Consider the following 15005-nt stretch of genomic DNA (forward strand, 5'->3'; position numbering starts at 1 on the left):
TGACTTCTCATGTGGATCCTAGTAAGTGAGTCAGTAGCCTTATCATATCTTTCTTATGTGTCCAAACAGAGGTGCTTTAACCAGACTTCCCTCTAGGAAATCCACAGGCCAGCTGGATTTGTTAGGTGGGGGGGGCCCTCTTACAATAATTGTGGTGGTTTGAATAAGAATGGCCCCCATAGGCTGATATATTTGAATGCTTAGCCATCAGTGAGTGGAAGTACTTGAGAAGGATTAGGAGGTGTGACTTTGTTGGAGGAACAATGTCCCTGGGGGTGCACTCTGAGCTTTCTAAAGCCAAGCTAGTCTCAGTGTCTCTTTCTTCCCACTGACTTCAGGTCTGGGCATAGAACTCTCAGAGTATCCTCCAGCAACATGTCTGCATATATGTAGCCAATGCTCCCCTTATTGACAATAGACTAAGACTCTGAAAGTATATGAGAGGCCCATGTAAAATGTTCTCTTTTGTTGGACTTGCTATGATCATGGTGTCTATTCATAGCAATAGAGCATTCGCAAAAAAAACCAGTTAAAATGATTATTGAAAGTTGGCCATGGACTGCTAGGCATGGTTGACTTAAGGAAGGCATTATGGCTTCTTTCAATCCTTTCTTCCCTACCTAGCTGATAATGTCGTATGAACATTCAAATGGCTCTTAGAGAGACCTACATGGCAAGGAATTAAGGCCAGAGTTCTAAACTCTGAACAATGTTTCCATGAACCGTTCTGAAGCAAATAATGTTTTGTACTACTACTTATCCGAGTGGTCATTTGATTTCCTGATTTAATAGTTTTCCTGCCTGCCGTTCTCTCCTGAGTCTTAAAAAGATGAGTGGAACCCCATGTAGATTATCCTCATTGGGGAAGGATACGATAGCCAGTTAGCTTACCTGGATACCTGTCAATGAACTACTTTCTTCAACAAGCATAAACTTCCTTGCTCTTTTGTGTACTCTTTAACCTGTCTGACTGCAGACAAGAATTTTATTTTAGGGCAATGCACAGCAGAATCAGCCTGCAAATAATGAGATACAGACATTGATATGCCTGATCTAAAGTTCCGTGGGGTCTCAGGTATGGATTGAGGTCTGAATTCATAACAGACTTTTGGGATTTGTGAGGATAGAAAATCCAGCAGAAAGCCACACATAGATACGTCAGGACATCATAAGTGTTGGTCACTGGGATATTTCCCATTCTATTCCTTGTCAGTATAATGTGGTAAATTTAACCTCAAATACGTCACTGCACAGTCAGTGGATACAGAAATCTCAGTCTTAATAAGAAGATTCTAGAGGGTTCTGTTATGAGCTAGGCCCTGTTCCACTCACTGTGGCTCCCGCTGAGCTACAGATTCCTAATTAGATATAATAACTTGAAATTGCATTAAACATTTTGCACACACTTGGAGTCTACCTCTTGAAAGTTGAAAGATATGGAAATTTGTCCCATGTTCACTATCTACCACCCCACCCACTATTCCAGTCTGGGACTTCTTGGAGTCTGAACACAGAGTTTGAACCTGACAAGTGGAGTTACAACAAACATCCAAATATACTCAAGGAAGATGAGAATAGCTGTACAGACCAAGAAACGCCACAAACATCCTAACTCTAGATGTCCAGATCCCATTGCAAAACACAAACTGCAAGAGCAGCCAAGACAATTCCTGTTTTCAGGAAATTAGCAATAGCCACTTTAATTTGATCAGATGAAAACAACATAGCTGATCTATAAGAACTGCAAATTAGCACTTGCTAACAAATGCAAGGAGCTAAAAGAAGAAACGGAAAAATTACTGAATGAAGACCATGAAAAAACAAACACCTAAATAAGATAAGGAAAAATTAAAGGCATGAAAACTTTCATAAAGAGATACAAACATAGAAGAATACCCACCCTGAAGTAAACTAAAAAGAAGCATTAAAGGAAAAAGAAAAAGGAAACCAGAAAGTCTAATCATCAAGCTGAATGAAGTGTAAAGGCGACAATAGCAGGGTAGAAAGAAAAGGATTATGAAATCAAAGAGAAATCTTTACAAAAAAAAGCAAACAGTAACAAAAACAAGAACAAAACAAGAAGGAAATCTGGGATGCAATGAAAAGACCCTACCTCTGAATAATAGTTAAAAAGAAAGGAGAAAAAAAAAGGAAGCACAGAAAATATTTTCAGCAAAATCATAGAAGTTAAGTTCTCAAACCTAAACAAAAATATGACCTTCAGAGTGCTTGAAAGCCTAAAGTCCAAAGTTTCTTCTGACATAAGGCAATTTCTTCACAGGAACCTTCAAAAATTAAAAAATCAAAAAACCAAACTACATAAATCCAACATACAAGGGCACAGCATATATATTATCACTCCAAAGGGGAGGGCTAGGGCCACTCTGAGGATATTTTGGACCAAAGCCAGACCAAAACCAAGCAAGACATGCTCCAAAGCCGGTAGGTCTATGCTTGAGGTGAAAGTGCTCAGATGGTTCCATCCTGTCAGCTTTTCTACCTGCTACACACTTTGTTCTCTCTTGGGATGCATCTCCTTCTTGGAGGTAGCTTCCCGAGGCAGAAATCTCACTGCTTTGGAATCAGCAACATCTTTGAGTCTCAAACATTGCAAATCTGCATAAGAGTGAGGACTAATAACCAGTCAATATGAGGCTATCTTGAAATCTCCTCTGCGAATACAATTAGTTTGGAAACTCCTCAATTTAGCCTCAGGCAGATTCCAAGAAAGGGGGCAGGGAAAGCAAACAGATAAGCAACACTGCAACACATGTGCTCAGCCAAAATTTCACAGGAATGGCCTTTTACTCAGTTGCTAATTTGACTGCCCTCTGAAACCTCTTGGACTGAACCTCCACAGTCTATAATAATGCTCTCAGCACCCTTTCCTTTCTTTCATGGGACATAGGCAATAAAGGATGTGGTAGGCAGAAAAGGATAGAATAGGACATGAGCAACGGTATTGTATACAATTGCATGAGAATGTGGAAAAGAAAAGTAAGGAGGAATAAGATCAGTATTGTAGGATAGAAAACAGATATTAAATAATTAGGGGCTACCCTCTTTATTGACAGTTAATAGTCTAAGATGAGCAGGTATCCTTTTCTCTTTGAAATATCAACAAAATATTATAGTGGTTTTTCTGCAGAATATTCAGAACACCTTTGAAAACTCATTGGTTATTTCCGCAATTTTTTGTTGTTGTTTGTGGCTTTCAATAAAAAAAAATTGTGTCTCTTTGCTCCTTAGTTTTGTCTTAAACAAAAATAACCTCTCCAGCACTCTACATTTTGAGACTGATGGCACCTCGTCAAGTATCCTTTTCAAGAGTGCTAAGGTAGATCCATGTTTTCCAATAAGTGATCCTCAAATTTTGTTGGTTTGTTTATGTACATTTCTTCTTCTTCCAATTATTATTTCTATTATTATTATTATTATCATCATCATTATTATTGTTGTTGTTGTTGTTTCAGACAGAAATCCTGTCTGTAGACTTGGCTGTCCTGGACTCTCTTTGTAGACCAGGCTGGCCTTGAACCCACAGAGAACTGCCTACCTCTGCCTCCCGAATGCTGGGATTAAAGTCCTGTGCCACCACGCCTGAATCTATATTTAATTTCTGCTTTGTTGTTTTTTTTTTCTGACAGAAACCCTCTGTGTGGCCAGAGGCAGAGGCAGGCATTGATCTCTGTGAGTTCGAAGTGAGACCAGCCCGATCTACAGAGCGAGTTCCAGGAGATCCTCGAGTTTGAATGAAACACTTCCTGTATTGGTTCCACTAATTGCGATGGCTCTGTGTCCGAGCTTGAGACCTGGCCTAGTAAAATCTGAGGCTAGGTGGTGGTTATGTCTCACTCAGAGATGGGTTTAATTTTTATAGGTAACTTTCTTTTTTCTTAGGCTAAGAGTATTTAGGGAAGTGGACTGGCGCATACTCCGAGCCGACTAGCAATGCAGCGCATGCTTGGCATGCGCAGATGGCGGAAGTATCTGGTGACGAGTCAGGTGACGCCGAGGAGCCAATCAGATTTCTCCAGTCACTGGTTTAAACGGGAGAAGGCGGGACTGTTTCGAGGGCGGCTTCCTTCCTTCTCGTGGCCTCGGCCGCCGCTGCTGCCGCCATCGGGAAAGCCTCTCAGAAAATGAGTGGCTGCCGCTGCTGAACACACGAACCGTCTTACTTAGGTAAACTACGAGTAAGTTAAACCTGTTTGGGGCTAAATGACAAGGGGAGAGGGATTAATCTGTGACCGGGACGGAGGATTCCCCCGTGGTTCTGAATCGGCTTGCCTTTGGTGCCTTTCTTTTGAGGTGGTGCTGTGTCTGGAGGCCGGCCTTTCTCCCGAGGTAGCGGTAGCTCAGGAGAGTTAGATTCCTGAGAAGGACTTGGTATTTCTACAGCTGAGCTGCGCGGATTTGGAGTTCTGCGTCAACCTGCCGGACCGTCTCTTATGGGCCAGCTCTTTAAAACAGTAAGGACCGAACTGTGTAGATTTGTATTTCGCTTTCTACAGGATTTAATTAGTTTGGTTTTCACTCCTGAAGAGCACGTACATGCTCATGGACCTTGTTTCATACTTGCCATAGAGGAACGTGATTTTGTTTAGTGTAATAGGCTCTCAGATGCTTTGGAAGTTTTCCAGTCAAGGTGGCCATGCAACTTCTCACGGGTCTTTACGATCCCCCGGCTTCTGTCTCTAGTGATGTCATTACAGATGTGTATCTCAGAACCTCTTTAGATTATAAACTGAACTTAGGCGCATAACACAGTTTTCCTGCCCCCATATTACCCTAGTATACATAACTTACAATTCTAAAAGGGTTACCAGAAACAGGGAGATGAATATTGCTGAAGTCCTAATAAGTAAACCACCTATTTCATTTGTATTTAATGGTTTATTCACTTAATGTTGTCATTGTGGTCCAGGATTCCATTTAGGATACGTCAGTGAGTTTAGTCATCGTTTCTCCATAGTCACATCTACAAGGACAATTCCTCTATCATCACTGAACTTTATAAGCTGAACACATCTGAAGATTCCTGGTCAGGTACACGTTAAATTTTTTTCAATTTCTGTCAATTTGCGTTTGTCTCACTTAAGAATGTTCCATTAAATGCACAATAATGGGTTTTGGTGTGACATTTACAAGCACATATATATTTATTGCACACAATATATAATACATATATATGTATAGATACATATACACATACTGCCTTTTTGAGTTTCTCTGTGTAGCCTTGGCTGTCCTGGACTCACTTTGTAAAGCAGGCTGGCCTCAAACTCACAGCGATCCTCCTGCCCCTGCCTGCGGTATGCTTGGATTAAAAGCCTCTGCCCATATGCACAGCTTATAATAAGTATGTATGTATATATATACATATATATATATATAATGAAAATAATATAAGGACTGATTGTTTGAAGTAGAAGGATTATAGGAAAAGGAAAATGGATGGAGGGAGAAAAGAGCATTGTCACGTCAATATAAGTAGGGAAAAACTGCATGTATGTCTACATATGTATTACATATATGTGTTTAAATACATCTTTCAGTCTAAATACTGCATATGAGAGAACCTATGTTACATTTGTCTTCCTCAAATTGACAACATCAATGTGTTCCTCTTCCCTACATCCTCCTCAGCATTTATTGTTATTTGTTTTCTTCCTTATTTAAAAAAAATTTGGTTTTTTGTTTTATTTTGTTTTGTTTATCCAGATAGGTTTTCTCTTTGAGGCTTGACAGTCCTGGACTTGGCTTTGTAGACCTCACTGGCATTGATTTCACAGAGATCTGCCTGACTTTGCCTCAGGGGTGCTGGGAATAAAGGCATCCCAAACCCAGCTATTTGCTTTCTTTCTTTTATCTTTCTTAATTTCTTTTTTTTCCCCCGAGACAGGGTCTCTCTGTGTAGCCTTGGCTGTCCTGGAATCTCTTTGTAGACCAGGCTGGCCTTGAACTCACAGAGGGTTACCAGAGTGCTGGGAATACAGGCCTGTGCCACTGTGCCCAACTCTGTTGTCTTCTTTTTAAAAAATTATATATCATTTTAAAATTGCGTGTGTTTGTGTATTCACATGAACGCAGTGCCCTCGAGGGCAGAAAAGGATGTCAGATCTCCTAGAGCTAGAGTTAGCAGGAGTTGTGACCTACTTGATACGGGTGCTTGGCATCAAACTTGGGTCCTCTCGAAGGGCAGTGAGCCATCTCTCTGGCCTGTCACTCTACTGTTTAATTAAACAGCTGTAGTAAAACATTTTTACTAAGCTCCAGAAAGAAGAAATAGAACATCAAAACAAAGCACAGCAGAGCAGAGGATGTTGGGTGAACAGCTGCCTGCATGCTGGCCTCACCTCTCAGACTAGGCCACATGCAGGGTAACTGTCTAGGGGCGCTCAGCCTTGTATGCTACCATTCTCTAGTTGCCTGATCTTTGGAAATTTCATATCCATTAGGAATCTTTCAAATTGCTGCTCTAATGGCAGAGACATGATTGAATTACACCTCCAAATTAATTGAGAGATGTATTTAAGGGCTAGAGTGAAATATCTGTCTCTAAGCGCTCAGTAAATATTATCTTCACCTTCCTTTAATATTAATCCTTCCTAGGAAAAGAACAAATGGCCTCAGGTTTGGATGGGCGTAATGTCTAACTGTGCCTGGCTGTTACTTGTTTTCTTGATTTCTCCCTTTCTGTCTGGGAACTTTTTACTTTCAGAATGCTTTTGATGAACATTTATGTAATGACTATGAGGTTTAACATCATAAAATCCATTTATTGGCCATGTGTATTCCTTTGAGAACTGTTCAGTGCATTTGGCATGTGTTGATTTGGTGGTTCCTTTATTTGGTGATTAAATGTTGACTTCTTTATAGATTGTAGATATTAATCATGTCAGATAGTGGGAAAGCATTGTGGCCATGCTGATGTTTGTCTCTTCACTCTTACTTATTTTCTTTGCTTGGCAGAAGCTTGTTTACTTCATACAGTCCTTTTACTCAGTTCTTATTGTTTCCTGAGCTGTTTCCAGGGTCCCTAGATCTTAAAGCATTTTCAGCCTGTTCTTGTGAGAGAGGTTTCAGTATGTTCCATCACACATTAGGAACTTTGATCTATGTTGATTTAGATTTGGTGAAGAGTAAGGGACAGGGGCCTGACATCTCAGCACTCAGGGAACCAGAGGCAGGCAGATCGCTGAGAGTTCGAGGCTAGCCTGCTCTACAAAGGGCATCCAGGTCAGACAGGGAGGGCTGTGTTACACAGAGAAACCCTGTCCCCAAATATAAAAAGACGATTTAAGAAAGTATGATTGTCCCTGGCTATATGTCTGTGCCATCTACTCCAATCTGTGGGTCTCCATGTGTCTCTTTTTCCTGTAGTGGCATTCATTTTTGTTTCTGTGGCTCCAGGGTGTCATCTGAGAACAGGGATTGTGTGTGCTTTCTCCAGCATTGCTGTGCTGCAGCTTTTGCTTTGGCTAACTGTGGTCTTTTGTTCTTGTCTCTGTATTTTGGACCATGCTTTTAGTTCGTGCTAAATATAATTGGTGTTTTGCAAAGCATTTCATTGTACCTGTATGTAACTTTCAGTAACATGGTCACGTGCCTCATCTGTGTGAATGGGAAGCCTTTCTCTCTTCTAGTGTCTCTTTCCATTTCTTCAGTGTTTCAAAGTTTCATTTGCTCACGTATTTCACTCCCTCGGGTTTACTCCTAGGTGTTTTAAAATTGGAAATAACTTTACATGCAATTACTTTTCTGGTTCCTTTCATAGCATCATGTGTTTTCGGTGAGTGTGAACTGGATTTTTATGTTGCTGTGAATCCGGCCTCATTAGTGAAAGTATTAGGTACACCTTAGTGCTTGTGTTTGAGTGTTTGTATTCTTTTAACCCTTTGAGCTTTCCCCTTGCCCAGAGAGAGAGATTATTTAACCCCATCCTTTCTTGTTTGTATCCCATTTACTTCCTCCTTTTGTATCATTGTTGTAGGTAAAACCTTCCAGCAGCATATTGAAAATAGTTTCAGAGAACAGGCCCCATTGTATTATTCCCTGATTTTAGATGAAGAAGTCTCTGGTTTTCACAGTTTAGATTAATGTCAGCTACAAGTTGGCCATGTAGAAGCGTTTCATGTTGAGCAGTGTGCTCTTGGAACCTTCAGAGCTTTTGTCGTCAGCATATCTGTATCTTTTCACAAGGCCTTTTCTGTGTGTCCTTCCGTTGTTAGGATGTGTCCTTTTTAAGCCAGCACTCTTTGCTGTCTCTTTTTCGGATCGTCCCATGCTCTCTGCTCTAATCCTATGTTCTGAGCTCTATTACCTTTAGTGATTTGTGTCGCTGAAACCACCCGGTGTCCCTGATAAGAAACCACCTAGATGATGCTTTGCTGCAGGCGGTGAGCAAGCTGCAGGACCTGAGTTAAGTCTTGCAAGAGTTTCACCTTGGTTATTTATTTCTTTTATGATCTTGATGTTTAAGTAGAGATTTTCCTTGAATCTTTCTTCCAACCTTAATATTCTTTAGGTTAACTGATACAGTCTGTAGGTGAACCTTTCTACTCTGCTTTTTGTTTGTTTGTTATTTAGTTCTAATGTTTCTTTTTTTTTTCTCTTTTCAAACTCACAATGTCCTGCTGACGGACTCATGCATGTTTCTGGATTGCATCTCCGGGTCCTTAGTTGAATTCCTTCACCTGCTACTTTGAATCTTCTCTGAAATTGCCGAGAGTCCTATTTTGTGTGGCATTTGAATTCTCAGTGGAGCCCTCCAACCACTTCATTGTCTTTTAGTTTACACATTTGAGAGGTTGTGAGCCTTTCCCATGCTTTTCATATGACCTATGCATCTGTGCTGTGATGTCTCCATCACCTGCTCTTGGTATCTCTTCACGGTTTATTTGGAGATGTTAGTGAGCATCCTCCTCCAGTGGGGTAAACCTTCAGTACTGTTTAGAGAGGACCAAAAGTAAGCACTGGATCACCATCATAGACCATGTCTGTAAAGAAACACAAAGTTGCTTACATCCAACTACCACAGGGCAAATGGGAAAAGAACAGGAATCACGAATATACTGTGCAGTGAACCATAGAGTTAAAACTGAATGTGGACCAAAGTGGAAACAGTAAACTGACCAAATGAATTGGGTGGGTGGGAGGAACCTAGGGACAGGCAATGCCTAATAAAAGAAAGGAAAGTGGAGAAGGGAAAAGTAGAAGCATGTTAGGACGTGGAGGGGAAAGGACAGGGATAGAAGCACATTAGTTAGAACAAATATGTGAACAAACTAGGTAAATGTAACCAAAGGAATAAATGCTAGAAGGTTTAAAATGCTGTGTGGTATAAATGATACCAAAGCCCAGCAAGGAAAAAAAAGAGGAAACACATTGGGATATACAATTTATATTTAATGTATACATCTTGGAAGTGCTTGTTTCTAGACCCACTTTTGGAGTGTGAGAACTGAGAATTGACTTTGGGTTTTCTCATCTTTATTAACTTATAGGTTGGTGCTGATCCCTGATGAGTCAAAGGTCAGTAGTCTTACAGATTCTCTCTCTCTCTCTGTCTCTCTCTGTCTGTCTCTGTCTCTCTCTCTGTCTGTCTCTGTCTCTGTCTCTGTCTCTCTCTCCCTACTTCTGTCTCTCCCTCTGTCTCTCCTCTCTCTCTCTCTCCCTCTCCCTCTCTCCTGCCCTCTCTATCTCCTTCTCTCTCTCTCTCTCCCTCTAATTCTCTCTGTGTGTGTATATTTCTCTCTCTCTCAGTCTCTCTGTCTCTGTCACTGTCTGTCTCTGTCTCTCTCAGTGTGTGTGTCTGTGTGAGTCTGTCTCTGTGTGTGTGTGTGTGTGTGTGTGTGTGTTTCCCACTAAGCCCCACTATGTATTCAAAGCTTTTTTACCTGTAGCGGAGGCAGGTTCTCTGTCTCTCCAGAGACTGAGAGACTCTCTCATTTGCAAATTATGAGGTTGCTCCTGTCCATGCAAGGGCATGAGTATCTCATGTGTTTTTTAAGATTGGACATGGAAATCACCCTGAGATTTGCGTTAGGGGTTTGATCTCAGTGCGTTGTTAAACCATCTAAAAGAAAGCATGCTGCTGAAACATATAAGGTTTATCTTTTCTTAAATTACCCTACTGTTTTGCTTGTTTCTATAATTTAGATTTATTTTTAAGTTGTTGCATTTGTGTTTGTTAGGTGTTTATGTGCAGTTGAGTACATGTAAAGGAACTTTATAGATATCTGAGCACAATTCTTTCACGGTAAGTTTTTTGATTTGGTATTAAAGGTAATAGTTATGAATATTTTGATCTGTTTTTCTTTTTGCTTTATCAGACTCTTAATTTCCCTCTTTATTTTGTCCCCATAAATACCATATTTCTTTGAACGATCTTCATGGCCTGTTTGACCTTACACTTTCTTAGAAACTGCGTTTCAAATAAGGAAGTTTCATTTGTTGATTTTTAAAAACAATTTATCGATTCATTGAAAATAGCACACAGTGTAGTTCAAACATATTCCCACCTTCAACTCAATCTTCTCCACACTTTCCAACCCTCCCATCCATTGACAGCCAAGGGATTTTTCTTCTCCCTTTCACATGGGTCCCTTCATTTTTAACATACATTAGTTACTTATCTTAATGGAAGTCACTGTGTATTTCCATACCTTCCTCTACCCTACACTAACATGTCCTGTAATTCTTTTCCCACCTTGACACTGTATGTGGCTCCCTCACTAGACGCTTAGAAGTCCTATTTTCAGGAAGACTGTTACCACATATGGGAGAGACCGTAAGGATTTTAATTAGACGTCTTTGGGAGGGTTGTTTCATTGAACTGTATTTCTCCCTTTACTTTTAGAATACATTATTTTTATTTTAGGATTATATTGTGACTAGTATTTCTGGGTATAGGCTCAGGTCAGTTTGTAGCCCTTAACCATTTTCTTTTATTTATATCTCTTGCAATCTTGGCGTACCTCTATATGCCATGAGGGGGATGCCAGGATGACAAGTAATGGACTAGAATGATATTCTTTTTTTTTTCTCTTTATAATCGCAGTTAATTTGATGTCTTAGAATTCTCTAAAGATAGTGATGATGCTATCCCTTTTGTATATATTTACCCTTTCATTTTTGATGGCTTGTATACTATTGAGATGAAATATCATTTCTCTAAGTGGTGCAAATTGTGTTCTACTAACAGTGTTCATTTCTATTGGCATTTCATCACTTTCACAAGCTTATGTGTGTATGTATATGTATATATGTAAAGCAGTTGTTATGTGTATATTCATATACAAATAGCCATCATATACTCACAGGCATATGTCTATTACATACAAGTAGAGGTCTCTAGAAGTGGCTGTTTTACTATCAAAAGTTAGCATGTTGTTAATACTGTTTGCACAGAAGATACTGTGGATGCTGTCAAATTTTCTAAATGATTCTCACTCTGATGCAGATTCATTAAGATGGACTTCAAGGAACCACCCACACTGTTGGATATTACTATACAATGTCTTTTGCACCATGAGCCTTTAGCAATTCAAGCTCTCCAGGAGATCCCAAGGGAGCTTTTTGTTCCATTGTTCACTGCTGCCTTCAAGGGTAGACATGAGAAGATACTTTCAGCAATGGTGAAGAGTTGGCCGTTTTTCTGCCTCCACGTTGGGCCATTAAGCATGCAGGAAGCCCAGCGCAAACTCTGGAAGGTCATGGTTGAGAGTCTTCAGCTTTTTCCTGCTGAGGACCCAGCTTTTAGGTAAGACTCTGTATAACGGAGGTGTAGTAAGTTACAGGAGGTTATGCCATTGTCTGTTATTCTCTCAGAGGTAGTGTAGGCTAGTAGTGAAAGAGAAGATGAGACTGTTAGTCTAAACCTTGAGGTGACTTTGAAACAAGTGTCTCACAATGTTGGATACGGAATGTAAAGGATCGAGGACAATATTGATGGATTTGTATTGTGGTATTACTATTTACATTGAAGAAAGACGTGAGTGTTAAGTCTACTGAGGATTGGTGGAAAATTAAAGGAAACAGTCATGAGTGTTGTTTAATTTTCATTGGAAAGACTTGTTGGCAGTAAGTCAGTATAAGAAATATAAACCAAGACTAAAGTGAATTTTCTGAGTGCACAGTTATCCATGAACTTGAGGAGATCCCAAGATAACTTTGTTCTGATGTTCAGTGCTGCGGAAGTGGATGGGCGTAAGATGCACTGACAGCAGTGGTGAAGTTTGACCCTTTTTCTCACGCTGCATTAGTGCATTAGGCATACCTGTTGCAAGAGAACACCAGCTAGCTGTGGAATTTTATCTACCACAGTTTATTTTTGGTAGATGTTGAAAAATGGGTGTAAGGTGTTTGGTCTGTCAGGTGAGAGTAACTTAAAAACTCTGAGGACTTACATAGGGTTTTACTTTGGTAATTGAGGTGCATGAGTCTGCTATTGATAGATAAACATAAAATGGAGGCAGGAGCAGCAAGACTTTTGAGAATTAATTGATGTATAAAATAGTGAAAGATAGAAAAGGATGTAGTATTTGCATAGGAAAGTCTTGCTTAAAGCTGGTATATGGAACGACATAAGGAAGTGAGATCATTTTGTCACTACATGTTATTATTGATCCTGCTTGGATATATAAATATTTGCTACCTCTCAGATGTTCTGTGTTTTTTTAATCTACAGGAGCCCTAAACTGAGGATCCTAGAGTTAACTCAGCATCCTGGCTGCAAGACCAAATGCCCTGTGATCACTACTTCATGCAAACCCTGTTTGCGTTCTTGCAGTAACTCTGAGCGCTCTCTGATGAAAGTCCACAGCCAATGTAGTAGTTCAAGCTCAGAATCTGAGGGTCAGTCCCCGAAGACAACTATGGAATTACTAGTGAGCCTTTCCCTTGATAGGGCCTTCAGGGAAAATGAATTTTTTGCTTTGCTTCTGAGTAAAGTTGAGCAGAGCTTGGGATCTTTGCACCTGTGCTGCCGTGATTTGCGCATTAAGAAGTTGAGTGAGTGCAGAAGCGCCTTAAGCCACCTTGATCTGAAATGTGTTTCTCGCCTGTCAGTTGTTGAGGCTTCTCTCTTCAGTGTCGTGTCCCTTCTGAAGCAGGCTGTAAACTTAGATAGACTTAGCCTGTCTAAAATCACCTGTAGATCTTTCAATGGAAGAGCCTTTAGAAATTTCATTTCCAAACTGAGATGTATGGACCACCTCAAGGAGCTCAGCTGTTCCTCATTCTGCCTCACTGATCATCTTGAACATGTCCTGAGGTAAGAGCTTGGGATAGGTACTGGGTTTCTGTTAATAGCCTGTTTTTACGATGAGAAAAAGAATTCATCTTTCACCTTCCGTGTTAGCATGGGCAATGCTGTGGGTTTAAAATCAGCCAAGAAAGGGCACCTTTTTCTGATTGAAGAGAAAAACAGAGTTGCACAAAACTGGTGATCTAAGCGCATGCAGGCAGTGCGCTCAGTGAAGGTGAACAGAGCAGTGCAGTACTTCTCTAGCCATCAGGAGATGAAGAGGAGGAATTAAGAGAAAGTTTATGTTGTGGTACAGGCGCACATACATATAGCCATAGACTATGGGCCTGACCATTTCCCTAATGTGCTATCTCCAAGGTTCAGGCCAGGAATGTGGAGGCTGACATTCATGGGCAGGACACAGGGAGCTTCCGTTTGCTTGCACCCTCTGCCCTATCTCTTGCAAGCAGTTGAACTAATCCCACCTTTAATTATATTCTGGTTACTAAGTACATAATATTTTCACTGAGCTTTCCACACACCTCTATAGCAATATCTTGTATGCATTATCAAGATTAAAATAGCATTTGTTAAAGTGATAAAGTATCTTTCACAGATGCACAAGTCTACTAAGCATGTGAAAGCCCACAACATTAGCTGCTAATGCTATATATGTGCAAAATACATTACTGTAGATTCCAGGATATAACTCCCCTCTCATAGTCCTCATTTTCCATAAATACCTGTGTGTTTCCTCTCTGCAGAGTACTACCAGCTGATTTGGATTTTTTGCAACTGCCCTTCTGTGAAATTTCTTACAGCGACATCAAGTTTCTGTCTCAGTGCCCTCAAGTCAATCATTTAAAGTTGTTGGATATCAACCACAATTCAATGTGTTGGGAAGATTGTGTACCGTTTTGTTGTCTCCTGGAGAATCTCTCTTGTACCTTGCAGCATCTGGCAATGAACCATTGCCTTTTAACAGATGCTACACTCACTGCTCTGGCCCCAGCCCTGAGCCGCTGTTCCCAACTCCGTTTTTTCAGCTTTTCTTCTAATCCCATTTCTATGCCTATACTCAGGAGAATTCTTGAGTACTTAACGCCCATGACACAGCTGAAATACGTGATTTATCCTATCCCCGTGCATTGCTATGGGAATTGGCACGATCCAGATAGTTTGGATCGACAGAAACTTGCTGATGTGAATGCGCAGTTGAAGATCATGCTGCAGGAGGCAGAAAGGGGCGACATGAGATGGATGACTTACACTGCTTAAATTGCATACTCCAACACAGTTTCAACTTGATATGTTCTCCTAAGTGCTGAACAGCTTTTATTGTTGATCCCATAGAGTTAACACAAATGGTCCTTATGTTGTAGGAAAATAGAGTTAAAAAGTATAGGTAGGTGTGTAACGGTTCTCAATAGCGAGTAACTTAGAAGAAAATGGAGGACTTTGAGAGTAGCCGTGTGTCTCTTGACTATTGTTCTTGATAGTATTTCATCTTACCTACTAACATTTGATGTAGAGAATTTGGAAAGACTCCATGATGAAATGTCACAGCTCCATCTTCAATGAGCTTTATGTGAGGATAGGTAACACCAGTCGCGACAATCTAACCTGTCCTACTTCTGGCTTAGGAGGGCAGGTGGTGATTGAAGCCAAACATGTTTATCCCTAAAGTTGTATTAAACTTGTCTACTTAAGACTCTCTTTAGCTGTTTATAGAAAACTATCCGAATTTAACATT

At 40.4% G+C, this 15005-nt stretch overlaps 1 protein-coding gene across 1 annotated transcript; it reads left to right on the forward strand.

Annotated features, from left to right (window-relative positions):
- Nucleotides 1-10172: 10172 nt before the first annotated feature.
- On the forward strand, nt 10173-14530 carry LOC311601173 (melanoma antigen preferentially expressed in tumors-like; the record flags this gene model as incomplete). Its single annotated transcript, XM_084788590.1, has 4 exons — nt 10173-10264; nt 11468-11767; nt 12695-13279; nt 14017-14530. The coding sequence occupies exons 2-4, from the start codon at nt 11478-11480 to the stop codon at nt 14528-14530; spliced, it is 1389 nt and encodes a 462-aa protein (XP_084644716.1). The 5' UTR covers nt 10173-10264; nt 11468-11477.
- Nucleotides 14531-15005: the final 475 nt, after the last annotated feature.

This window comes from Acomys minous (assembly GCF_964271855.1).
Source record: "Acomys minous genome assembly, chromosome: 7".
NCBI classification, from domain to species: domain Eukaryota; kingdom Metazoa; phylum Chordata; class Mammalia; order Rodentia; family Muridae; genus Acomys; species Acomys minous.